This window comes from Caenorhabditis remanei, chromosome X (assembly GCF_010183535.1).
Source record: "Caenorhabditis remanei strain PX506 chromosome X, whole genome shotgun sequence".
NCBI lineage: Eukaryota > Metazoa > Nematoda > Chromadorea > Rhabditida > Rhabditidae > Caenorhabditis > Caenorhabditis remanei.
Genome location: NC_071333.1, coordinates 2,879,317 through 2,907,269, shown reverse-complemented (window position 1 = coordinate 2,907,269; position 27,953 = coordinate 2,879,317). Strand labels below are relative to the sequence as shown.

At 37.3% G+C, this 27,953-nt stretch overlaps 5 protein-coding genes across 5 annotated transcripts; 2 read left to right on the top strand and 3 right to left on the bottom strand.

The window, feature by feature from the left end:
- Positions 1–1,196: 1,196 nt before the first annotated feature.
- On the bottom strand, positions 1,197–2,318 carry GCK72_022567 (uncharacterized protein; the record flags this gene model as incomplete). The annotated part of the gene is made up of 3 exons (XM_053734903.1): positions 1,197–1,264; positions 1,316–1,705; positions 2,306–2,318. 3 exons carry the CDS (start codon positions 2,316–2,318, stop codon positions 1,197–1,199), a joined length of 471 nt encoding a protein of 156 aa, XP_053578469.1.
- Positions 2,319–8,555: 6,237 nt separating this feature from the next.
- Positions 8,556–9,427, bottom strand: GCK72_022566 (uncharacterized protein; the record flags this gene model as incomplete). Its single annotated transcript, XM_053734902.1, has 3 exons — positions 8,556–8,690; positions 8,771–8,948; positions 9,003–9,427. The coding sequence occupies 3 exons, from the start codon at positions 9,425–9,427 to the stop codon at positions 8,556–8,558; spliced, it is 738 nt and encodes a 245-aa protein (XP_053578468.1).
- A 4,782-nt stretch (positions 9,428–14,209) lies between these two features.
- Positions 14,210–17,993, top strand: GCK72_022565 (uncharacterized protein; the record flags this gene model as incomplete). Its single annotated transcript, XM_053734901.1, has 6 exons — positions 14,210–14,299; positions 16,303–16,508; positions 16,557–16,650; positions 16,695–16,934; positions 17,575–17,725; positions 17,773–17,993. 6 exons carry the CDS (start codon positions 14,210–14,212, stop codon positions 17,991–17,993), a joined length of 1,002 nt encoding a protein of 333 aa, XP_053578467.1.
- A 4,079-nt stretch (positions 17,994–22,072) lies between these two features.
- Positions 22,073–22,663, top strand: GCK72_022564 (uncharacterized protein; the record flags this gene model as incomplete). Its single annotated transcript, XM_053734900.1, has 3 exons — positions 22,073–22,171; positions 22,219–22,566; positions 22,610–22,663. 3 exons carry the CDS (start codon positions 22,073–22,075, stop codon positions 22,661–22,663), a joined length of 501 nt encoding a protein of 166 aa, XP_053578466.1.
- Positions 22,664–23,473: 810 nt separating this feature from the next.
- On the bottom strand, positions 23,474–24,132 carry GCK72_022563 (uncharacterized protein; the record flags this gene model as incomplete). The annotated part of the gene is made up of 4 exons (XM_003096620.2): positions 23,474–23,540; positions 23,593–23,696; positions 23,742–23,853; positions 23,990–24,132. 4 exons carry the CDS (start codon positions 24,130–24,132, stop codon positions 23,474–23,476), a joined length of 426 nt encoding a protein of 141 aa, XP_003096668.1.
- Positions 24,133–27,953: the final 3,821 nt, after the last annotated feature.

Below are 27,953 nucleotides of genomic sequence, written 5' to 3'. Positions count from 1 at the left end.
CTCTCTCAAAGAAAATGCATCCCAAGTATATTGGTATAAAAACGGGTCCATCCCAGAACTAACCTGCCACAATTACAAAAAATAATAATTTAGAACTCAAATAAAATCAAGGGGTATTAAAGAGGTGAAACACATACCAGTAGCGTTTCTCGTAGTCGTATGAATTTCCTCTTCGTCGTTTCCTATTTATACTGTTTTCAAGCCCCTCCTCCTTGTACAATACTGCTCTCTCGCACTCTCTTGTTTGTCTGCGCCCATTTTCTCTAACATTGTCTCTCGCTTTGTTTACATACTGTTGCGCAATAGTTTCGAATCAGCAACAGATGACAACACGAGCAGACGGATAGCATTGGTAAGGTGCACTCTGTTTATATGTTATTTGAATGTGTATGATTGAATAGATAAGTTTATTAGTTACTGACAGTCAGAATGAAATTACAATTAGAAAAACGATGATTGGGAGATTCAGATCTAGAGGATTGAGAGAGAAAGAGAGAGGAGGTAGGATATTCAGAATTGATCAGTGAATACATGTGACATTTAGTCATAAAGAGCACCGTGAAAAGAGGGGCGGGAAAGGAAGGAGGATAAGCAACAGGTGCCGGTGAGAAGGAAAAGGGAGAAACGGAGTAAAATAGGAAGATGAATATTAGAAAAGGGAGTAATTATACATATCAAAAGGGGAAAGAAGGAGTACATATGTTGACAGAAAGAGGAGGGGATATGGGAGATTAGTAGGTAGAGCGAGAGTGGTGGCGATGTTGGGTGAGATGTGAGATCTGAAAGTTGGGAGCTACATATGGAAAAGATAATTCTATGACCAAAGTTATAAATTAATCTTCGATTGTAACATGTGAACTTTGGGATTGTGCCACGGTATCAAAAATAAACCTTTTTCTAGATTTTTAGGGGATCTTATAGTCCAAACCGAGATCTTTAGTTTCATAGCTGATCACTTTTCTGCACGAGGCGTCCCTGCAGAGATATGGCTCAGAGAAGCGCTTTTCAAAACACAAATATCTTTTTTCGGGGAGTTTTTACAAAAAATTTGGCAGTTGTGAAAATAAAGCTCTTGGTGTCATCTCTACAATCACTAAAGCGCGAAATTGAACAATCACAACTGAATCCATGGCCCAATCTCAAAGTTGAACGTCTTTAGAATCTTTGCTTACCCTTCTCATTGACCCATCAACCTTTTAGGCTTCCATCTGTTTGGCCAACGAGTTCTCCTTGGACTGGAGCACATTGGTGGGATCCTCCGTTCCTGAACATGTTTATCAATTCCCAAAAACTTCTTAATTCAGAAAGTTATTACCTTCCATTGATCCTCTCGCAACTTTCTCCTCCAGCTCCCTTATCTTCTCCTCCATCCTCTTCTTCTCTTTCTTCAACTTTCTATTATCCTTCTTCAAAAGCGTTGCCTCAGCCTCCGCTTCCACCAATTTCCTCTTCATAATTCTCTCCTTCTTCGCGGCAGTCTTCGCAGCCTTCTTCATATGGGCTACAACCTCGGCCCCATCCGAAATCAGATTTCGAAGTCCTTTATTTATTTTGAAGGTGTTGGTGAGATTGATTTTGAATTGTTCCACGTCGGCCTCTCTATCGACGAGCTGATCGGCGAGGATTCTCATCTCCTCATCTCGAATCTCCAGCAAGTCCTGAGCCTCCTTGAGCTGGAAGCGAAGAGTAACCTTGTTGGGCTGGGCTGTAAACTAAACGAGGTGAAAAAAAAAATTTGGCTCAAAATTCGGTCAGTGGATTCCGAACTCATGACCGATCGCGCATGAGTACAAAACCGAAACCGGCTGACATTTTCTTAATTGAATCTAACATAAATTTGTATAGTTAACATGAAAGAAAACTACCGCCAAGTACTATTGTTGGTGATTCACTAAACTCAAGGCTTTCAAAACGGAGGATAGCTTGTTTTGGAGGTTACGCGGCGGGAAACAGATGATTGAGGGTTTTTGCTGTGCTGAGCGGGAGGAAGGGAAGGCATTGGAGAGTAGACAAAGGCCGATATCGACACACGCAAATAGTTTGGAAAAAGAGGGGGGGGGGGGGGGGGAAGGAAGTTCCTCTCTACTAGGAAAATACTCTTTTGATTTGCAGAAAAAGTGATTTGTTTCCAACAAAATGGAAAAAAAAAACTAAAACCCAGGTCCAACTAAAAAGTTGTTGTTTCTGAGGTTTGTAGGTTTAGCAAAAAAAACTTTGTCAGGTGATTCTTATTGCAGTAACAAAAATTTCTCGGCCAAATCAATGTTAAACTCCATTTTTAGTATACACCAACCCCAGAACTAACCTCCAATTTCCATTGACAGAAGTATCCATTTCAGAATAAGTACATAATAAATAACATTTAAATAATAATCTAGATTTCAAATAAAATCAAGGGGATAAAGAGGTGGTTCACATGTCCGGGAGTGTACCTTAGAGTCGAATGAATTGTCTCTTTGTCGTTTCATATTTATACTGTTTCCAAGCCCCGCCTCTTTTTGCTTCCAAGCGCCGCCTCCTTTTCCGTTGCAATCTCGCAGCTGTTGCCTCGTAACACCTCATGACACTATGTGTATGCCAGATCGACCTTCAGTATTTTGTTTATACAAAAGCGCGGTCGGTGTTATCTGCCAGAGTAGGATCACTGACCTTTCTAATTGATGAATAACAAATTTATCGGTCAGTGGTCGAATGTTAGAAATTTGAGAACACAAAAAATATGAATGACTGGGATGAATGAGTCATCGAAGACGAATCACATCGGGCAGGGAAAAAAGAGCATTGCGTCAGATTCAGTGGCTACATAGAAGACAAACAGTTTTATGAGGAATTTCCTTCTGATAGATGATGGGGTCATTTTCTAAATGCACTTGACTGCAATACGAAATGCTTTTTGTGTTTTACCGTAGTGAATGATGCTGTCTCACTGACTAAAGTTGAAAAATGGATATTTTTTGTGGTAAAAAAATGTCAGTCAGCAAGTCATAATATTTCACAACCGGGATATCACTCACATGTGTATTGTACAACAGGGAATAGCTATATTTGTGTAAAACAGTGCATCCAATAATCTACAGACACCCCCCTACAATAAAGATTCCGAGAAAATGCGTTATGATCTGAAAAAAACTGTGAATGCAGTTCGATTCAAAATCTTTGAAAACCCCTACAAACAAATTTCTAGAAAAAAAGACCTTTTTCTGAGCACGTGACCTCAAAAAACACTTTTTTGGCCGTCCAAAAATGATAAGACAACCCCCATTTTTTTCTTTTTTTCACGCAAATGTATGAAATGGCTCTAAAACATTATTTATTATTCAAAAAAAAAAACAACGCTCAATTCAATAACTGGTCTCTTCTCCATTGTTCTGAATAAATTCATTCATCCTATCTTTCATGCTTCCAACGATACTTGCGGTTTATAGTTGAAAATGATCAACTTTGTGACTGTGACACGACAGTCTCACAATATTGATTGTTCATGGACTATACAGATCACAAGTAGAGCTTTATTTTTGTAGTTGACAACTTTCTTGTACGGGCACATTCTAAAAAATTATCAATCGTCTAAGTGATTGTTCGCAATTGTTGCCCTATTTCAGTGCTAAAAGGAGAACTTTTTGAGCTGTTCACATAAACTGCCTGTAATTTCTTAGGATGTGCCCGTACAAAAAAGTTGTCAACTACAAAAATAAAGCTCTACTTGTGATCTGTACTTTTCAAATCACATCCCATTTTCTTGCAATCTGCATTTTAGGAAAGGGCGTCTTAAGATTATTGGACGCACTGTTCGCCAAGTCCAGAACTGAACAGAAGTCAAACTGAGAAGCGTAATTCATGCGTTTTTTGATGAAGTATTCCGTCTCACAATTATTTTCCTCCTAGCTTGTTTATTTACATTTGAAACCCACCCGGAGCTATACTATTTTGGGGTTGCTGCGACCTCTCGAGGTAACATTGAGGGCGAAACACCTGTCATCTTTCCCCTTTTTCCAGTTCATCTAGAAACACATGTGAACACACAGAGTGCACCGCAATGTTTGAATCAACCTTTTGCGGCACCACGGGTGTATTTAATTGGAGAAGAACGGAGAACGTTGTTACGTGTGCAAATCTCTTAATTGCTGGTAGCGCAGCATTTTTCACCAGCTGTTTGATATCATATCTGTTCAACACTGGGCAACCTAGCTTATTATCCGATTCAAATTCTGTTGAATATTTATTAACAGAGAAAAAGGAAAATGTAGTAAACGTAATGCTTTAAAACAAGTGAAGTCAATAATAAGCCTGAAACACTTTTAAAGTCGGCGCAAGACCGAACCACGTGAATAATCGCTGAAGGTTACAATGAACTATCGGTTATGTAGCACTTTTGAAGTCGAAAACAATTTTGAAGTCGAAAGCAATCAAAGTTTTGCAGCTCTTAAACACCGCGGACCTGAACAAGCTACTGAAAACCGGGATTCTACAATAATGCATTTATAATCAATAACTAAAAAGTTTTATCTAGAGTTACTGCTATCCAAAAGGTGCGCATTTGTTCGGTCATCCCTAGCAAGTTACATGTCGAAAAAGTAATCTCCCTAGAAGAAGAAATGAGGAAAGAGAGTATAACAAACGCATTCGTGACATTGCTAAGTGAATCGCGAGAACTTCGTCTTCTGACTTCTGAATCTCTTGTTTTTTCTGTTTGTCTCAATTTTCTAATCAACCATCTTATCTTTTACTCTCCTACACACCTCATATAATCCCTAATCTGCATATAATGTGTTGATCAATAAAATTCTTGTTGAACTTCAAACATAATTTTGTTGATTGATCGATATTTGTCGTTGGCTGGGGGTTGTGGGTCGGGGGTGGAAATTTATCAATCTTGAGCTCAAAACTGAGAAATTTAAAGTGATTCATAACTATTGTTCTGCAATTACATTTACGTATAACTGAATGTGACAATTTATTATTTATTTTTATAGCGGCGCAGACAAGTTTCAGTTTTTGTCTTTCTTAAACTTTTTTGGTGGATATTGAGTTAGTTAGGCGTCATCAGTTAAATAAAATGTTAGAAACAACCGATAAACATTGAGATTTTGAACATCAAAGTAATTAACACAAAAAAACCATCATTAGGAAGACAACATATGAACAATTCCTGGAATTCTTAAAGATTTCGGTGTTTTTTGTTAGTATTTTTCAAAACTTCACAAATCACAGCACCGCGACTCGGTTACTGTATTTTCCCATCATCCTGTGTCTCAATCAGATCAAGTTTCTGTTTCATCAAGTATTTTTTCATTTTTTCACTTAGGACACAATAATTTTATATAACGGATTATTGTTGTGCCTTTCCGTGTCATGTGAGCTGCTTTCCTGGCATTAAGATTAGATGATTATAGTTTAGTCAGCCTACGACCAAAAAGGAAAATAGGGCAGAGCATGTGAGCTTAGCACCTGACAAGAAAAAGGCGGAGTCTCAAAAAGAAAAAATAATTTTTCACGCGCGAAGTTATTCATTCTGGTTTTTTTGGTTTCTTCTGTGAAGAACCAAAATATAATTGCAATATCATGTAATATTACGCATCATATTTTAATCACTACTACTCATTTCATATTTATTAATCCTCATCTAATCATCCAACCCAGTTTTTCTTGACGCTTTGTGCTAGTGTCTTGAAAATCAGAAATGTATCGGTGTGATTATTTTTGAATTCTAATTTATATTATTTTTATTCATTCTTCTGTTTGATCGGGATAAGAAGGTTTGTGCATATTTTGTGATGCATTCCATTTTCATCATACTTTTTCCAGAGATTGGTGTTGTTTTTCAAATGGGTATAAAAGCCGCACTTGACATCGCGACATAATGTTGCTCTCAATTTTGATAATATTACTCTTATAAAGTAATTATAATTTTTTTAATCTCTCCAAATAATTAGTATTTAATTTTTTAATAAAATATTTTTATGTATTATAGTAGTAATAATAAATAAGTATATTTAGTTATCTTTGTGTTATGAAGTTGTTCACACACTAAAAACTGGAATAACATGGGCCGTGTGAAACATTTGTCAACTACAAAAATGCATACTTGTTAACCGGGTCGAAACGGGCCTCGCGTCAAAATGAATATTATGAGCTGAAAAATATACCAAAATGTAGATCTCTACGAGTTTTATGTCCGTGACCTACTACGGGCCGGATAGCTATTTGTTAAAATGCCGCGGGCCGGGAAAAAGTGCGAAAAAACGCGAAAATGGCCAAAAAAGCCATTCTAGCCCGGCCCGCGGCACATTGACAATAGCCATCCGGCCCGTAGTAGGTCACAGACATCGAACTCGTCGAGATCTACATTTTTGTATATTTTTCAGCACATAATATTCATTTTGACGCGAGTTACGACCCGTGTGGGCCCGTTTCGGCCCGGTTGACAAGTATGCAAAAATGAAGCCACTTATTCAATTGGTGTGATGGGAACGCTATCTTGGAAGATAAAATGACAGAAAACCAAAAAAATGACTATATTTTAAAATAATAACAACATCTTCAAAATTTCCTTAAAGTGCAGTAGGAACTCCAAAAAAATTTTAATATATTTTATCTAAAAATCAAATTTTGGTCAAGATAAATTTTACTTGTACATAAGCCATGTCTGTATTCAGAAAAAATTTCAAAATTTCCACAAAATAGTTCATGCCTCGGTTTTTCTCCCTGCAAAGAAATCGCTCACTTTCGCTCACTTTCGCTCACTTTACTTTTTTTTTCTCTCTCATCGTCTCAATCCTTCCACTATCGTTTCCAAGGAAGCGGAGACCCCTTTCTACGTCTCTCCGCCCTCCCACACTATTTCTCCACTCCTCTTATAAAAAGAGCTCTCCCTCATCATTGGAGTTGTTACGTATTCTCCTTTCGTTTCTTTCGTTCCTCTTGGCCTCTCGGCATGCGAGGGGCCGTAGGCATATTTCAGCGCACACACCGACCACACGAAATGGATAGGACCTCTTTCCCTCTTCGTTCTTGGCAAATGACGTTTCTCTCCTCTTCTTCGCTCTCCGACGGCCGCTCTTGACACCTGCACCTCTTTCTCGCCTACTATCTCTTCTGTTGCCAAGAGGCTTCGAGAAGTGAGGAGCAGTTGAATTAAGAGAGGGGCGACGCTCTCACCTGCAGCCCGGCACTGCCAGGCACGTCTCCTGCTTCTCTGTTTCTCACTGCTTTGATAAGGATGTGTTAGAACGAGAGAGTGGCATGCGAAATCTTTTTCGTCTTTTAGTAGGAGTAGAGAGACTGATCTTCGGTGGCTACTAGACTCTGTCATATGTGGTTTTTGTGAAAAGAAAAGAGAGAAAATGAAAAACGGAAAAATGTGATGCGATTCGGAAAAAACACGAGAGAGAAAGAAAATTTGAACGGAATGCATTGGCAGTGAGGTGGAAGTAACTGGAACATCACAAGGCAAAAAAACGGTACCATTTTGAAAACGGTACACAATTAAGTGATTCCGAGGAATAAATGGACATGTTTACCTATAAGAAATATTTCTAGGGACTTCAACTTTATCAAAAATTGAATTGTCTGGGTTGAAACGAAAACAACGAGGTGGACAATTAACAATTAATTGATTACAGAAAAAGAATTGGAATCATTCGAAAACTCTTAAAGTTCTTTTTGTCCATAATTGTCAAGGCACGATGTGACCATTTTCGACTATTTCTCAGAATTTCTTCCAATTGTGACTGATAGTCGAAAAATTGACTTTTTCGCGAAAAAAATCAAAAAAATTCAAAAAAATTCAAAAAAATTGAAAAATTTGACTTTAAAATATTTTTTTTGACAATTTGCCCGGGCCTTGCCAACTATGTTGTTTTTAGATTCAATTGGAGAGGATTCCAATTTTCCTGCAATCTGAATGCGTATGATCGTGTTTGAATAGTCAAGATGTTGAAAAATTACTTTTCAATAAAATTATCCTAGATTTCTTTGATCTTTCTGCTGCCTCACTATTAACATTATTACATCTGAAAATCACGATTTTGAAAAAAAAAATTTGAATTTTTTCACTCATAAAGTTTTAGTTTCCAACTGAAATTAACTCACTTAACGTTCAATTCAAACTTGCGATTTATCATTGTTTTATTATCAAAAGGCAGGAAAAAGTGGGTAAAGTATAGAAACTAAAGTTTTTTTAGTGAGAAATTAAGAAAAATGAAGAAAATTGTTTTCCAATGCCTGCAAAAAATTTTTCTCGCATTTTTGCCAACTCGACCGTTTTTAGGATGAGTTATAGCATTTTAGCCAAACATACCACTTTGGACTTCTGGAGCTGCAGCACGGTGGCTTGTTTCAGCCTGGGTTATTGTAGGTGAGCAAAGGTGCGAAGCTTGAATTTTTCTAGGAAATCATAGAAGCCCAATATGTTCTGTTTAGTTTAAAGAATTTTTATTATAGTTTTTCACATAGTTCCAAAAAAAACTTTATTTTTATAGTTAGTCCAATCGAGCCTTCTTTGTCGGTGTCCGAATGAGTTTTGGTTGGCGTTGACGTCGACTGGTTGGGCTTCTTCACATATCTCCTCGAAATGCTGAGCACTTGATCTTCTTTCCCTTGGTCAGCATCATTTTTTCCTCTGCACTGCTCCAGCCTTCATTCTTCCAGAGCATTTGGCGCTTTGATGAATTGGGTTGCTGCATTTCTTTCTGAAAGTATGAAAATTTCAAATCAGTATATGAAACAATTAACTTATCTTTAGTTTCCAAGTGATCGTTTTGTAAATAACAGGAAATTCTCCTCTCGATTTGAACTTCGCTACTGCATCTTCCCATAGTTTTTTTTCCTCTTCCTTCCTGGGCATTTTAAAGTATTTTGTGGTTAAATGAACCACTTTGTTCAATGGAACAATGGATTCTTTTTTGTTCGGGTAGTCGTCCCACTTTCTTGTGATTCCCAGCCAGAAACTGAAAAAGATAATGTATTTTCCTTTTTTTCTACGATTCAAGGCTATAACTTACTGGAAATTAACCTTGGCGAGAACTGGACTGTTCAATCGAATGACTCCGTTCTCACGGCATATATCACATTGGTTCTTGTCAGCCATTTCTTTGTCGATCCTCTTGACAAACACGCTATTCTGATGGTAGACGCTTGAGCACTTTTTGCATTTATTCAATTCGTCCTCTTCGTCTAACTCTCCACAATAGTGACAGTGTGTGATGTCACAGGCAAACTTCTTCATCTTTCTCGGAGCCTTCGGTTCGGTTTGCTCGAAATGCGTCGGGCACTCGATCATACTTCCCTTCATCGTCTCGCTCTTCCAGAGTACGTTCCACTCTTTCTTTGCCGTAATAAGCTGATTGTCTATTTCCACTTTTATTGCAACTATAGCACCAATGTAGTGGGCACAACAGCTTGTTTTGGCATTCTGGGAGTGCTGCATACTGGAAGAAGAACTCCCTGTCGTTGTAGTTCTAAAAAGAGAAAACGTTTTGCAATTTTGTTTTTTATACAGTGCCTGCCAAACAATTTTACATTTTAGCAGTTGGAAAAGTCAAATTTTGAGAAAATGACTCGGTGTGTTAAAACTGGCTGTGGGAATAATATTTATTGAAGATAAAATATAGGCGCTCGCCTCGGCTTTTATACTGACCAGAGGCGGAGCTTAAACATAAATGTGTGGGTGGAGGAATTTAATATCATTCTTATATATAAAAGACAATTGGGCGTTGTCTGTTTGTCTGAGGCGATGTCCGCAACGGTTTTGGAAAGAGAAGAGAAACTAAGCCTGCGGGCAAAACCTAACTAGAGTGCTTTGGACACGACCGCCGCTTTAGACCACTCGGCCAAGCGGGCACATTTGAAAAAGGGTTGCCACGTGAATGAGAAGAGGCCAGCCGGCTTAACCGCCGAAGGCGGAGAAGACAGGCTGGTTAATAATAAAAAAGATAGAATGATTCAAGGCTCAATCTTATGAATCATCTGATTGGGGGAGCGGGAAAGAGAAAGAGGAAAAGTGGGAGAGTGTAAAGTACAATCGAGCACACTCCCGGCTTTCAGAAAGAAAAAATTAGAGAAAGTTACAGTTAACAAAGTTTAAATTATGTTGTTACTGTAGCCGTCCATTCGACGAAGTTGGCGTGGTTGACTGACGTCCACATGTTTTCGTTTGTCCTGGCGGCATCCTTGAATTGGAAGTCTCTCTGTGTAGAGAGAGGCTCCCGGCGAGCAGAAGTGGTTGCTGTGCGTCTCCTTTATTTCTCTGACCTTGTTGGTTACAGAGCGTTATCCGAAGCGTTCTACTTTCTGCTTTGCAATGCGGTGGTAGTGTTGGGACGATATTGGTGTCCGCAACAGGTGTTTCCATCAATGGACGTCGTTGTCCTGTTGATGAGTGAATGATGTTCTTCTGGAAGAAGCGAACTGTGTGTTCCGTCTTCTTCGTTGGTCTTGATTGTCGTCCAATTCGTGGAGCGGGAGCGACAAAATCTTTCAAATGTCCCGTTTTCGATTGCGAGACTGGTGTCAAAATGCTCGAGGATCTGCGGATGTCCAAGCAGCGTAATGACGAAAGGTGAAGTTTGAAGATGCATCGGAGGTGCATCTTCCTTCTGGTTGTTTAGTTCCTCCTGGAACCACAACCCGCGTGATCTTCCTTAACTGAACCATCCTACGTCTTCTTCGGAATACTAGTACAGCTAAGCCCACAGCCAGTGCCTGCCACGCGGGACTTAGGCCGCACCGAGTCGAAACCCACGATGCACCATAAATTAAAACTGGCTGTGGGAATAATATTTATTGAAGATAAAATATAGGCGCTCGCCTCGGCTTTTATACTGACCAGAGGCGGAGCTTAAACATAAATGTGTGGGTGGAGGAATTTAATATCATTCTTATATATAAAATACAATTGGGCGTTGTCTGTCTGTCTGAGGCGATGTCCGCAACGGTTTTGGAAAGAGAAGAGAAACTAAGCCTGCGGGCAAAACCTAACTAGAGTGCTTTGGACACGACCGCCGCTTTAGACCACTCGGCCAAGCGGGCACATTTGAAAAAGGGTTGCCACGTGAATGAGAAGAGGCCAGCCGGCTTAACCGCCGAAGGCGGGGAAGACAGGCTGGTTAATAATAAAAAAGATAGAATGATTCAAGGCTCAATCTTATGAATCATCTGATTGGGGGAGCGGGAAAGAGAAAGAGGAAAAGTGGGAGAGTGTAAAGTACAATCGAGCACACTCGGTAGCCCTGATTGACCCACAAACACAAATTTTGAATGAACTATACAGAATAAAAGAAGAACTTTATTTTTGTAGCTGACCTTTTTTTGTACGACCATTCACTAGCAAGTTACAGGCCTCAGAACATATTAATTTCTCAAATCAACAATCTTCAGTGCAAAAAAATGCAGTTTTTGACCGGCTTTTTTGAATTGACCGCAAGTTTCTAGAGAGTGGCCGTACAAATATAATGACCACTCTTGCTCTGACTCAAACCAAAATGTTTACTTGAGAAAAAAGAACCTCGACCTAATGATAAGTACCGGTCCAAGAGATACGGACTTTGATTGTTTTCAGTTGAAAGTGTCCAATTTTGAGAGTGTCTCATCGTAATACTGATCGACGCACAATAAAATATTTGTATGAACTGTAGAGATCAAAAGTGAAACTGCATTTTGGTAGTTGACAACTTTTTTGTGCGAACACTCCCTAGAGAGTTATGGTCATTTTAAGATTACAGCTCCAAAACCGCACTAATTTGCACTTAAATTGGTCAATTTGAGAGAGAAATTACTTTGTCAATATGTAACTTACGAGGATGTCTTCGTAAAAAGAAGTTGACAACTATAACAATGCAGTAATACTTTTGAAATCTAAAGTCCATACAACATTTTCATTGTGGGACAATCAAGGATACGAGAGATACTCTCAAAGTTGTTAATTTTCAATTAAAAACAATTCAAATTTATATACTTTTGGACCAAAAGTTTTAACCGACACTGTATCTAAAGTACTGTAAATTTCAAGAAACTCACTTTGATACATTCCGAATAGAATCGACTCATACAAGCTGTCTTCTCCTTTCCATTTTGGAATCCTTCACAAGAAAGAAGCTTGGCTCCCCCTCTCTTGCAAATAATGCACATTTTGCACTGAGTTTTGTCGAAAGTCGCCTCTAGCTTCTGATCATCATCAGGCCCAACCACTTTGGTATGCAGGTTGAAGCGATATCGAGCGGAGGTGTATTCTGAAATAAAGTGGTGTTCTCAGAACGAATTACTTTCGGTTTTCACATTTTCTTAATTACCAGCCGACTCATACTACGAACACAGCACAAATAAACACATGAGTCAAATAGTAATAATAGTCATACTTGTCAAAAATCGGGCCGGCCAGGACCGTCGGCCAGGATTCAAAAATGTGTACTCATTTTGTAAAACAATTTCCTGAAATTTTTCGAAAACTTAGAGTAAAAATGCTTAAATTATCATACATATTTACCTTTTTATTGAATTTTGAATTTTTAATCGAAAAATTTTTTTTTCAAAAAATTTCCAAAAAAAACATCAAATTTTCAAAAATGTTTCAAACGGGCCGAGCGGGCCGGGCTACGGGCCGGGCCGATTTTTTTTCTGATTTTGGCCCGGCCCGTGACAAGTATGATAATAGTAAAGATTTTCACTAACAACAATACAAACATGTGATTTATGATGTGTGATAGAAGGCTTTCTGTGCAATTTTTAAAGGTTTGTCACTAGTACGGAAGACAGGGACTAATTTCTAGTTTTTACCACAGACTATGAAGGGCAAGAAGATATTACAAAATCTAATAAGTGGGTGTCACAAGTTGAATATGTGGAAAACTTATTATCCGTCTTGTTCCATGCCAGAATTAACATTTCAAAACTAAAAACAGGTTTCTCCTTTTGTGCAAACTAAAAGCAATTACAGTAAGAAACGTTTTTAGAACTACGAACTCTGCAAATAGCTTACCTCCACAACATTCAAAAAACTGGGTCATAAAATGTATTCAAATAAAATCAGGAAGAAATTTTTCGGCCATCATACAGTTGTTAGCCTTAGCGTAGTAACTGACTACATTCATATTCGAGATGTATCCTCTCTACAATGGGCGGACCGTTCCGCCCATCTAGTCTATTGACGCAATCAATTTTTTCTGTTGCTCTCATTTACGATCTCTCTCATCACGCAACAGTCACGCAACACAAAAATCTTTTGTTCAAAAAATTGCGCCATCCATGATTATGACGCAAATTAAAGAACGACCGTGGACTCAGCCACCTGCCTCTCCCTCCCTTCCCCTTCCCCACTCTGTGTGTTGGCGAACATTTGTGGTCATGTGCCTTTACTTCCCTTGATGTGTGAATATTCATGACACGTGAAAATATGATTAATGTATATTCTTAGTTTTAAACCCAACCGTCACAAATCACTGCAAAAAAATATGGACATTCAAATACCGACAGTAATGTGATTCGATTCCGGTCGAAACAAACAAAACCAATGTCATGTTTTTCTAAAAAATATGACAAAGCAGAATCGACAGAACTTGCGAATGCACAAAAACAGGAACAATACGGCCTATAATTCCTATTTTATATATTGCCAAACAAACCAAAACAAAAGTGTTGTCATGAAGAGTCTCCGCTAGATTCGTCATGCGAATCGTAACTTTTTCAGATTATTACATAGTTCACATATTGAGTTGCGTGAAACAAAACACTGCGTCTGTCTTTCTTCTAGAAGGCAAACAAAACGAACAGCAATAGAAACTTGACAGTGAAATGGAAAAAGGTAATTACTAACAAAGAAATCTTGATTGCCGTGTGATACGCTTGAAAAGAGTATAAGGAAATTTCTGAGTTTAAAGAAAAATGCATAAATCGATGAGCCTAAACATGTTTTCAAAGTTCACAGAGAAACTTTGGTAAACGGGGAAGTTAGAGAACCAAGGTCGTAGTTATTTAGAAATTCCAAAAACAATGAGCTTTTTTGAGTTATTGTTTGTATTTCGAACTGTATGTCTTAAGTCTCGTTAATCAGGAAAAGAAAGTGATCAACAGGAAAACGGAAAATTGTTTTTCAATAAGAAACCTCTTATACGTGGCAAAATGACATCTGTCTTTTACCCATGTCCTTCGCCACATTAACAGACCCTGTCCTCCAGAAAGTGTAATCGTCTTATTTTCACGTCACGTGGCAACACGGATGGCCTACTGGATAACAACCGGGGCTGGAGTTGAAGCGACTCGCGGCTCGATTCCCCAGCGTCGCGAGTTACCACAGGACCGTGTCGTCGTAGTTTGTTTTTTGTTTTTTCTTTCTTTTTATTAACATGGTTCTTTGGTTTTTATGCAGGACATCCGATAAAATTGGGAAATTGGAAACATTCAGTGAAATTAATTTTCAAATTAAGCTGTTATCTCCATCCTCATAGAACAGGTTTTTTTTCTAGAAATACAGCACTGGCCATAAAGAATGCGACACTTGCCATTTTAAAATTATCCTTGATTTCTCGAATCTCTCTGTTGTCCTGCCCACCGAATTGTTGTTGGGATCATCGCTCTCTCCTTTCATTATCAAAATTCAATATCAACAATTGAAAATCACGGTTTTGAGAAAACTTTTTTTGAACTTTTTTAACCCATAAAACTTTAGTTTCCAACTTTTACTCAGTTTTTCATGTTATTTGATTATGAAACAATTGTGATTATCTTTTAAAAAAACGGCATAAATTGTGTTTTTCACTTAAATTTCAACTCACACTTGCGATTTGCCATTGTTTTATTATCAAAAAACATGAAAAATTGGGTAACAGTCAAAAACTAAAGTTATATAAATGAAAAAAACTCAAAGCATTTTTGACCGTTTTACGATTAGTTATAACAATTTAGCCAAACATACTATTTTCGACTTCCGGAGCTGCAGCACGGTGGTCTAGATCCGCAGAAGCATTTTAATATTACAAAAAAAGTTTATTCAAAACGGACTTATTTCAGCTGACATTGAGATACACATGAAAGTATAGAAGTGTACTCACGTATGACCGCTACTGTAGTTATATAACGTATTCTCTGTCAGACTCAAGCAACGAGTGCCATAGGAACATATTCTTATATTATCATGTACCGGCCCCTGGGTTACTGTAGGTGAGCAAAGATGCAAAACTTAAATTTTTTTTTTGAAGTCGTAGAAGCACAATTTTTTAAATGTTTAAAAACATTTATTATAGTTGTCGTAGAAGCACAATTTTTTAAAGTTTAAAAACATTTATTATAGTTTTTTTGATGAAATTAGTTTACGTTAGGTCGCTTATGAATGATCCACCCGTGCTGGATCTGGTGGATTTGCCACATTTTCAAAGTCTCACAGCGGTTTTTCCATTCCAGCCTTTCTTCTTCACTCAGCTGTGCCCAAGCACCATCTAAAAAAAATTGTATTATTAATGACATTCTTATGACATGTTGAGTGTTAAAGGGTGTTAACTCTTCTTAAACACAAACGAACATTAAGAACCCAACTGATAACAAATTATTGAGAGGCATCACTTCCGTCACGTTTTATTCTAATGTTATCGCGTCGAAAAAAATGAAAACCTCTAAAAAAAGCCAAACCAAAAAACGATAATAAGAAGTTAGTAATTTTAACAGAACAAAATAACATTAAAACACAAAATTATTAATAATTTGGTAGTGAAAAGAAGTCGTGTTACCCGAAGACAACATGATACTTACCAATAGCTGTACTTTCTGCATGATTACTTTCTCTATGATTTGTGGAACACTGTATTAGTACTGTATTGACAGCCAATTGTCCATTTGTAATAAAGGAGTTCAGGACCATTTACTTCACGATTTTTCAGAAGTTGCCAAATTATTTTGCCTTTTATTTTAAATACCGCGGTGATCAGAACGTATTTCCTATTAATAGAATGTCTTAATTGAAAAGAACATAAAACCTTAAATTGTCTATTTAAAACTCTCAGGCAGTCAAATATTTTTTACAATACCTTTCTCGACTTCATTTCCAATTTTTACTTGTCGCTCCTTTTCATCAAGCGTTTTACGAGTGGAAAGAAAAATCATGAGGGCTCTTCGCTGATAACAATCAAGTGTTTTACGCAGACTTATTTCAGTCATTCATATTCAATTCTATCACCCTCCCTTCCCAACTAATATTTATTATAAAATCAATATATAGTTCAGAAAACATTAGTTTTGTTAGAAAATATTATTGTTTAAATTAGGATCTAGTCCTAGAAAAAAAATGTTTCAGATTACAGTTATACGTTCTCCTAACAGAATGAAACAAATTTAGGTTCTTCTGCCGCATGTATTCCTCATCAGAACAACACCGTTTTGTACGCCTATTCGACGGATATCGACTATGATACATATAAACTTGGTGCTTATATTATGGTTTATTATGCTTATGTGTATACAACAATGGCAAATGTTCGATTCGATACAAAACAGGAAGAGGAAATTGAGTATCACTCGGACACTGAGTAAGTTTGGTTTTTGTTTTTGCTGCTCTATTAGACATTTTGATTCAGAAGTTTCAATGCTTCTCTGCGGTCTCACGCGCCTGATCCATCACTTGGTTATGGAAACAAAACAAATGGGAGTAATTTGTACAATGTGTTGAAGGTTTGAACTGTTCTCCTTCACATCTTATTCAAAAAGTATTTCAGAAGTTTCTCAATAACGGAAAGGTTTCATTATGCGGAGCCCAAGTGTATATAGCGGTGAAACGGTATCCAGATGAATCTGCTGTATCTGACATTATTTTCCAACTACGAGTAAATAATGTGATGGTGCACATTGCTGTCGACAGTATCCCATCAGGTGGTTCCGATTCTACCTCACTATACGACATGTCATTTCAAACCAATGGAATATGTCTGTTCGCTAGCAAAAGTGATCTTTCGAATGTGAGTTTTAAAAAAAGTGCTAATTAGAATATAAATTTAATTATTCTGCAAAAGTTATTTACAGTACCAAACAAATAGCTATCAATGTTTGCCGTTTTCAGTTGATTTTGCCCAACTTTGAGAGTGTGTCATGGTAATTCTGATTGACCCATCAAAATAGATAGCTAATAAATCATAGAGATCAAAATTAGAGCTGCATTTTTGAAGTTGACAACTTTTTTGTACGAGCTCTCTCTAGAGAGTTATGGTCATTTTAAGACGGCAGCTCAAAAATCGCACTATTCGGCACTGAAATTGGTCGCTTTAAAGGAAAAACTACTTTGTCGATACGTAACTTGCTAGGGAGTGCTCGTACAAAAAAGTTGAAAACTACAAAAATGAAGCTCTACTTTTGATCTCCATGATTTATTAGTAATCTACTTGATGGGTCAATCAGAATTACCATGCCACACTCTCAAAGTTGGGCAGTTTCCACTGAAAACGGCAAAAATTGATAGCTTTTCGTCCGGTACTGTATAAGGAAAGTCTTTCTGCAGTTCCCAATAGTACCATCTTGATGATTACGTTCCTTTAAAACAGAGGACCAAAGCATTTTTGGTGGTGATCGCCACTGCATTCTCTTTTTATCTAACAATTTCAGGCTTTTTACTACGTGACCGGAATACTCTACACACCTTACCAATTTATTGCTCAAAACTTTGTGGTTTCTGAATCGGGTAGAATCGAACTACCATTCAAAACACCGGGTTATGCAGACTTGTGTTCAGTTGTAATAACTGTTCAAAACCATAGTAGGGCTAGTTTCCAAGGTAAACTACATCACTCACAATGTTTGCAGCACGTCACAATTTATTTGTTTCAATGAATTATACAATTGAAAGTACTGATGGCTTTGTTGTTCTGAAATTTCCAAGTAACCATTCGTACCCTCTTTATGGAACTGCACAAACAGATTATTTTTATTTCAACTCGTCCCTTTCATACAAATGGACAATCGACTACCATTATAACACCGATGAACCACAAATAATTGAATGCAGAATGTACCGACGATTGTGAGTTTTTTCAAAAACTTTTACTATTTCATAATTCTAATATTTCAGTTATCATGACTTCCTTTCACTCCCAGATTTCTGATGATCAGTTCATTGTTTTTTGCAGTTTATATCACTGGTTTCCAGATTAAATATTTTTGTATTCTTCATCATTTTTTCGAAAATCTTACTCATGAAAGTTTCCTCTTTATTAACTCATAACCATACTTGTCAAAAATCGGGCCGGGCCGAAATTTCTCTTGGCCCGGCCCGGCCCGGCGGCCCGGATTCAAAAATGGGTACACATTTTTACCAATTTTTTTTTTGAAATTTTTCGAAAAAAAACAGTAAAAATGCTTAAATTATCATTACATATTCACATTTTGATTCAATTTTAAATGTTCATTCGAAAACTATACTTTTTTCAAAAAATTTCAAAAAATTTCCAAAAAAAGTTCAAAAACTCAAAATGTTTTGAAAAAATGTTTCAAAACGGGCCGAGCGGGCCGGGCCGGGCCACGGGCCGGGCCGGGCCGGGCCGGGCCGAGATTTTTCCTGATTTCGGCCCGGCCCGGCCCGGCCCGGCCCGGCCCGTGACAAGTATGCTCATAACAAGTTATCTTTATTAACTCATAACAAGTTATCCATCCTTTAAAAAAACACTTCCATCAATCCAGCATGCCCTGGTCGTCCGGGAGGTCCCAGGACACCCGGTGGTCCATCATTCCATGAGCTGTAAAAAAAACATAAATTTGTTAATCTACAAACACAACCTACGTATGATTTGAATTTAATTAGGTTTTTCGAATCATCTGAAACTTACCATCACAAATGTATACTTATTCTACAGTGGAAAGTGCACTTTTCTTATTTGTCCACGTCAACATCCACGTTTAGAGCTCGTGATCCAAAAGTTTTTCCCAGATGATGTTTTTGACAGACGAATCCAATTCTTTAATCAGTTTCACAATAATGTTCCTCTGCGTCAACAAACTCAATTTCAGAGGTTATACTTGTGCATTGTAGTTATTTTATGTTAAAAACTACTAGATAAATCAACACAACTTCGCAATTATCAAATGAAACCAGGATTACCTACACAACTGCCCAGTTAGCAGTTCTTTCCACAACGCTCCAATATGCCCTATATGGTTGTTAATAACCGCGTTTAAAGCTTGAAAATGCACGAAATATCTATTTTTCAATGGAAAAAGTCAGGGAATTCGAGAAAACTGGACAATCAACTGCCCCCAATTAGAATTCCTAAAACAATCAGCAGTGCTCCAAGCTGTATCTTCTGACTAGCTTGAATCTCAACTCCTCAATTTGTTTGGTGATGCGCTTTCCCGGTGTTCGAATTTTCTTTTTCTCTTCATTACTGTAAAAAAAACCAATGACCAAAATGCCCCCGTCCTGAAAACACGACAGTCATGTGCCATTATTCAGAGGCCTTTTTTCTTGTTCATCTTTCCTCAGCTTTGATTATGTTCTTCTGGCGTAAATGTACAATACACAACACTTCTCTATGTGGCAAATGTTTAGCATAATGAATGGTAGACCACATACACAATAATGAAAATATATGTAACACATCCTTGATTTTTGCTGGTTTGTTGTTTTGTTGTTCTTTGTTCACGTTTTCTATAAATCTTCTGAACTAATGTAAGATTTTTGAATATTCATTTGTCATCACTAACGTTTTTTCGAACATCTACTATGAAATATCAGTTTGTTCATGTTCTAATTCTCTACATCTTTTTGTCTCTATCACCACAATGCCCCGCCTTGGGCAACACAACCTCTTTGTGTCATTCATTCAGTAGCCAATGGTTAGCGGATCTTTCCGATTTTCTCAGCTTTAATTTTATTTATTCTCATAAGCCTATGAATGCTGGAAATGCAAATAAGTCCTCATCGTTTTCTGTTAATTGATGCTTCTATTTTTCCTGTAATTATGGTACTTCTGCGTACTAAATTCAGAAATCTACCAAAAAGTAGGCAACTATTTCTAAATCAGAAAAATCGCGTTGTTAAGCAATTTCTAATAATTATGGCACTTGAAAAACTGTAATAATTGTCTTATTTCTTAACATCGACTTGTTATCGTTATCTTTTCTACTCTACTTCTCTTTTTCTCCATATTCTAATTTCTCATTGTGTTGCCACGTAGCCAAATAAATTATACATATACCTCATCAATATTCTTTGTTTGCACTTGTTCTCTTTTCCTTTTCGTTTTCCTCTTTTAGTTGGAACTATGGGTACTTTATGGTTTAACGGGTGTTTATTTAATTAACGGGTGTTTATATAATAGACGGGTGTTTTGAGAATTAACGGGTTCAATACCAAAATCTAAGAATAAACGGGTGTTTATAAATCATTTTTTCAGCAGTTTTCAAGTTTCCTGTTCATTCGCTGGTTTACCATTTTTTGCTATTTTCTACCGTTTTACATGCATACTTTCAATTATTTTGTACGCAATCACTGGTAATAACATCCTAGTATCGCACACTCAAAAAGGATGAAGGGTTGTTACTCAATACGCAGTACTGTAAGTGTGGAAACATTTTTAACACAGCATTTTTGATTAGAGGAGGATATCCGCAATTTTTTAAATGAAGAAGGGATACTTGTGATGCCTTAAGTTTTTGGGGATCCGGAGCATATGAGGAGTCTTCGTTGAAAACGATCAGTTGAGCCACGGTTGCAATCATGATTGGGCAGAGCGGCAGTTGAGTTATTGTCCGAGCGAGCAAGAGCGGTTGAACTGACGATTTTGTTTCCTTTATGCGGCAAACTGAGGACGATCGTTATCTTGAGGCCTGCACAATCAGAGGATAGAACCACGCAAGTAGTGGACAAAAGTTGTTGAGTATTTCCTCCGAATGGTAAAAGGTCATGTATCACGCATTGAACTTATTGCTAAACTTTTCAAAGCCACTTTCGTTATATATTTTCGAATTTATAGAACCCATAGAGTTGTGAGGCTGGTTAATCAAGGTCGTAAATCGATGGCTAATTAATTCCACGACAAATAGACTATTACCAGTGATTGCATACAAATTAATTGAAAGTATGCATGTAAAACGGTAGAAAATAGCAAAAAATGATAAACCAGTGAATTAACATAAAACTTGAAAACTGCTGAAAAAATGATTTATAAACACCCGTTTATTCTTAGATTTTGGTATTGCACCCGTTAATTCTCAAAACACCCGTCTATTATATAAACACCCGTTAATTAAATAAACACCCGTTAAACCATAAAGTACCGAAATATGTTCAGTTTCTGATTTTTTGCTTAATTCTCCTTTCTATTGATCAAGTGACTGTACTTATCTCAGAAATCGGTTCAAAACAATTATTTCACAACATCAATTTGTTATTTTCTCAATGATCATTCCAACAATCAAAATGTATTTCCTCTTTTAACACCATAATCATGTGTCATATATTCAGTATCAATCCCAACTATCTTCTGGTTTTTTCCAACGTTTTCATTCTGAATCCCATTCATTCTTTGCAAACATAGAATTGCTCCGAAAGCTTGAAATATGAAGGACTCAATTATATTTTTCCGTCATTAGAATTTCCTTATTCCCGTTATCAATAACTCTTGTTACAAAATTTTTTGAATCAGTCCTCCAACTTTGTTATAATATTGAAAGCTACGATTCCATGAACTGAAATAATTTCACAACACAATTGCATCATCTTTCCAGTGTTGTCATAGTTTCTACGCTTTGCTGAATCCCAATTTTTGAAAATCAAAAAAAAGTTAAGAATCTCTATTCATTCATGAAGCATACAATAAAATACTAGTATATTTCATCCGATATCTCATATTTTACTCCATTTCTATGAATTCACATCATTCTACCACAATCTTGTTCTTGACGGTAAGGAAAGAGATTAATGACGATGGTGGAACTCCGGGAAATCCGTTCAAAACAATTATTTCGCAACGTCTATTTGTTATTTTTTCAATGATCATTTTCAATGACCATTTCAATTATCATAATGCTTTGCCCCTGTACCAATTTTTGTCCGGAATCATTGCTCAAACCACAACAATTTATTTTTTCAGGAAACACCAATTTCAAAATGGTTTTGCTTAGAAACGCCAGCCGTCGCTCCCGTGCTCCAAGACCAATTTCCAATGTTTTCACGATGTTCACACAGGAACAGATTCAAGAGTTCAAGGTAATAATCTGAAAAATATATTTCTAAAACTATTTTCGCGATTTCAGGAGGCATTCAACATGATTGATCAGAATCGTGACGGACTAATCGACCAAAACGATTTGAAGGACATTTTCGCTTCCCTGGGCAAAGATGTTTCGGAGGAGATCATCAACTCCATGATCAACGAAGGTCACAACAACCAACCTATCAACTTTACAATGTTCTTGACTCTTTTCGGTGAGAAAATGATGGGAACCGACCCAGAAGACGTCATTCTCGACGCCTTCAAATGCTTCGACGAACATGGATCAGGCAAGCTGGATGTTCACCAATTCAAGGAGGTACTCATGACAATGGGAGACAAAATGTCTAAGGAGGAAGTGGAGGAACTCCTTAGAGATGTTCCTATTAAGGTTGGGGAAAAATCTTTTATTTAAGAATAGTGTTGTGTTACAGAAAGGAAAAATCGACTACGTCCAGTTTTCCCAGATGCTCAAACATGGAGAGTAGAAGGAGGAGAAGCCGTAGGCCAGATGTGAAATTTGAATTTAATTTTTTAATATAATTTCGTCACGTAAATCATATTTCGACTGTTCCCGAAAGGCAATGAATCATACCCTTAAAGTTTTTCGAACCCAGGAGCGCACTAAATGAACATTTTGCACAACCACATTCGGAAAAATTACAGTTGTTTCTTCTTTAGTTTTATCCTCCCGGAAGTGTCCGCCGGAAGTTTCTCTCAAAATAATTTCTTTCTTTCTGAACCGTACAACAGATGTTCAGTAGTATGACCACAAATATCCGAGCGTTTCAATTTTCCCAGCTCTCCAGCACCAGGTTACTATAGGATAATTACTGATTCTCTTATCTTTCGGATTGTTAGAAACTCCGCTTGAATTTTTGGTATAAAACCGAAAGGAGAGCGTTTTTTAATCTTTTTTTAATAAATGCAATGCTAACCTCAGCCGGTTTCTTTTATGGGAGTGGGAGCTGTGGCAACATTTTTTGCCTGATGTAGGGACAATCCCTTGTACGCGGAGGTCTTTTTTGCGGATTTACTTTTTTTCAGCATTGTTCAACATTTGAAATTTATTAGTTAGGCAAGAGAGACAGAGAGAAAACGAGAATAGATTTCGAGAGAACGACAAAGCTGGATCTGGGAAGTGAAAAAGGGGACAGAAGTGTTAAAAAAAAGCGAGGAGTGGAGCATTCGAAGCAGGAAAGCAGCATTAGAGGAGGGAAGAGAAAAAATGGGCAGAGCTGTCAAAATGAAGGGAGATTTGTGCAAATTGAAGCGAGCAAATGTGGTGTATCCAGTCGTTACCAGTATTCCGACACAACATCGCCATCTTGGGTCACGTTGAGGCTCCAGTCGTAGTGAATCCGGCTGGAAACAAAATATATGTTTTTCAGTGTTAGATTTTCTAAATTTAACTTACAATTGATAAACAGATTCCGATACGACCGGTCTCACAATCTTCCTCTTCTCGTTTTGGGTGCAAGAACAGTTGTGAGTTAGATTTAACTCTATCTCGTAGTATCTCTGTAATACAATATTCAATTTTACTTTTTTTTAAATCGAACTTACGTTTTCGATAACGTCGCCGTCGCTTAGCTGCCAGCCAGCCAGTTTATATTCCGCGTCTTTCCTTGAAACACAGTGAACTCCACTAGAGTCTATTTTGTCGTCGAATATACCGCTGAAATGATTTATTTTATGAGATGCTCTGAAAGTAATCTAGTTTTCCTTTTTCAGCAGGATTTGAAAAACTGAACAAGCTTCAATTGTTCACAAATGAAAATAATTGAAAGTTGTGTATAGAAATTTTCACTTACATGGTATCCTTTTCCACCATCGATATATAGTAGCACCAGGGTTGGTGCATGTCACAGGAAAGGGTGCCGGTGGCAGTAAAATAAGTCGCGGAGTCTACTCCGAGAAGAGTGAGGAGAAGGGGGAGGGATGAGAGAAATCTCATTTTTTCAACTGACCTCGGACTCCGGTGGTGAATGAGGGAATAGAGCTGCTTTTATAAGCTAGGGTCCTGCTGGGAAAAAAGTGGGCGGAGCAAAAAAAGCTAGAAAAAGAGGCGGAGCAAGAAAAAGGCGGAGTTTGAAATCTCGTCTATATGCTAATGAAGTATACGTCACTTGTGTGCTTGCGAAAAAGAGCAAATGTGATTGATGAGGTGGGGGGTGACGAGAGTTTCGTAAAATAAAAAATGACGTTTTCATCGGGTTTAACAAAAATGATGTAACCGACGTTACACGTTAGAACTTGTTTCAAAAACAGTGGAACATAACTTGGATAGGAAAAAAAATTGTACAGACAGAACACTAACGGTACTCATTAGCAACTTCTAATCCGAGAAATTATCTGGTTCTTATATTCATTCGCAGAAAATTTGAGAGACATGCGTTTTGACTAGAAAATTGGTCATTTCGAAGGCCGGTAGAACCCCGCTAATTTCCTTCTTACTGGCTGCTGGGTAGTGTGCGGCCAATGGGGTACCGCTCCTCAGATGGTCCAGAAATGATTTTCTAGATAAAACTGAATAACGGATGAAATTCAGTCTTGAAACTGTGTTCTATGTCATTCTGACTCCCGGATTAACCAACGTCTAACAATTTTTATCGTGTGAGCAGGTTCACTAATGTGAACATTTCAAAAATGTCATTAAGGTTTTGGAAAAACGTTTTTCCGCTGAAAATGCTGAAAATTGAACTTAACGTAGTTTTTTTTTGTTGATAATTTTCTGACGATTTTCTCATTTTTTGAAAACGGATGAACATTTTGATGCTGTCAAGGACATTTTCTAATTCAGCTCTTCAAGATGGTTCGAATGAATATAATCATGACGAAATTTCATGCTATTAGGGTCTCACCGCAAAAACTAATTTTGCTGGGTTACTGTAGATTTTGTGGTGAGACTTTAAAGGAGGACTGAAGTAATATTTTTTTATTTTAAATTATGATACTTCAGAAACTTCTGAAAAACTTTCATCATTGGAGCATATGCTAAAAATTGCTCTAAACGCCCTAAATTCACGTTTTCCCGGCTGAAATTGCATTTTAGTGAAAGATCTCTAATTTTCGATGGAAATACGTCGGACTCTCCGCCAAGCTGTCGACGATTTCGCCATCGTCTTCAACAAGGAGAACAGCGAAGTTAATCGTGCAAGTATGGATTGAAGAAATGCTGAATGAATGAAAGAAAACGATAATTGGAAAAATCTTTATTTAAAATGTCAATTATCTGCTTGGAATGTTAATAAAAACAATTCCTAGATGAATTCTGCAAAAGTATGCCATTGTGGGTGCTTTCTTGAAAGCTCATAACGAGCACTGTTCAAAAATGCTCGAGTTTTCGGAAAACGGTTTTCCGCTTCAAAATTGAACGCTATGGATCTCAAAATCAGTCGTGGAAATGTGTAAACCATTGTCAAAAGACACTTCGACTTTGAGTTCTACAAACTGTACCAAGGACAGTTCCTTTCGGTACCAAATCAACAAAAGTCATCATCTTTTGAATTTTCCTGCAAGATTTCAGGAAACTTCTACAATAAGGCGTTTTTCTCAAGACCACCCTTCACAAAATATACATAGGACGGAGTCGACGCCGATTACCGCGCACAGGCGATTCGACGTCCAACTTCGAATTCCTGTTGTATACTAAATCTAATCAGTACATTCTAACTATTGATAACGTTTCTCCGTTAATTGAATCGTTTTGCGCCGAATATCAAAGTAACAAGAGCGTTGTATACTGATTAGCCACCCTGTAAAAACACCTAGCCACCAAAAAAGTTTGAATGCGAAACGAGCGGTGGCCGAGTTTCTTGATAGTTTCAGCTGCTTTTTATGACTTTTTCTCGGGCTTGCTGCATTTGAATGTCTATCTTTTACAAAGTTTTCGTGATCTTTCTCCACTGCGTCAGTGATTATTTGCCATGGACTCTAGCTATTCATACTTATTTTGTTAGTTCAAATTGACACGGTTTTTTTTCATGTTCATCCCCTTTTAAAATAAATATGAATATTCTTGGTTCGAGATGGAAATTGGGAAAAAAAGAAGAAGGTTTCGTATATCCAACAGGCAGATGCCGTGATGGATGAGGTGGCTGGAGAGGATAGCTCTTTAAATTGGAAATGACGCTCACTTCTTCAAAAAAAATTCATCATTCTGGTCGCTATTTTGAAATACGAAGAAATACGGAGGAGGCCGGTTTCGTTTTCGATTTCGATTTCGAAAGAGGGCACTCGCCTGATTGATGAGGGGTGAGAGTAGGGATAGACTTTTTTAATTGAAAAATGAAAAATCACTTTTTTCAAAAAGTAGATTGGATTTATTCCAGCTTTTTTTGGGTAACAGATATTCAAAATTTCTAAGAAAGCAGTTGTTATGAAAAAAAAGAATTCAAATACAAAAGTAGAGATGTTGAGTGTGAGCAAGAAACAAGTAACAAGCAGTATAAATACAGTGCGTTTAATCTTAATACGACCACCCTAGATTTTGGGGTTCTAGACGGAACCAGTAAAGATATATAAAATTTGTGATAACCATTCGATACAGAATACAAAGAAACCCCCGGGGGCCATATTTTCATGATTCTGCCACTTTTATTTGAAACGAAAGTCCCTTTTTGAGCCGTCCAATAGGACCCACCCTCTTGAAAATCAAATTTTTTGTTAATCGACGTAGTTTTGGTACGAGTGACAACGTAAGTGATCTATTCAGTCCCAAAACTTCATCTCCTCAGCTTTTTTGAAAATCCCTGTGTCAATTTTCCGTGTTCCCACAGGTACAACTTCTAACAACTCCTCGAGTTCTTTTTTTTCTCATTAGATCGCATACGCATAGATTACCTCTCTGAAAAAAATATGTGTAATGTAGAGGATAGGTTCTCATTCTTAAGAACTATCTGGAATTCTTTTCAAAAATAAAAATAACGGGGAGAAAAAGAAAAAAAGAAACTTTATTCACGTTTAAGGATAAATCGATTAATTACTGATTATTCATAGCTTTGAAGTTCTTCTTCAGATGACTGAGGTTATCATTTTTCTTGAGAAAGAACATCTTTCCGTCATTTGGACATCTGATGTACTTCGTCTTGGCGAGTTTCTGAATACATCCCCAGCAAAAGGTATGGCCGCATTCTGGAAAAACTAGAAGTTTTGAAAAACACAAATCAACTTACTCAAGACTTTCGGAATTCTATCCCCATCATACTCGAATTCCAAGAAGCACATCTCACACTCTTTCCATGGCTTCTTATTCAATCCCTTTTCCAAAGCCTCAGTCAATTCCTTATTTCTCTGTTCCAGACGTTTTTTGTCACTTGATCTGCCTTCTTATTATCCGCTTTGATCTTTTCACTTGTTCTCAGTTTCAGTTCAAATTTTGTCTCTTTCAATTCAGCTCTTATATGATGAACGATGATGTCAGTGGGGACGTGCTCTTTCGATTTGTCACAGGACACCTCAAACTTGGGTAATTAAACCATTTAATTTAAAAGAATAATAAAAACAACATTATAAGATAACCATAATAACAATAAGAATAAAATCATAAATAAAGAATCAAATTCCTACATAAAATATGAAAACTGTAAGGAGGCTAAAAGAGCCTCCTTTATATACTGTGTGCTCTACCGGATGCGGCGGCGGGGGCGATGTAGGAGGGGAGGAAGGAATTCAATTAAATCTAACAAAGATACAAGATATGTTTTGATCAAATAAATTGAAAACTGTGAGACGAATGGTGATTCATCACAGTCTTCTTCAATTTTTCCTTTGCTT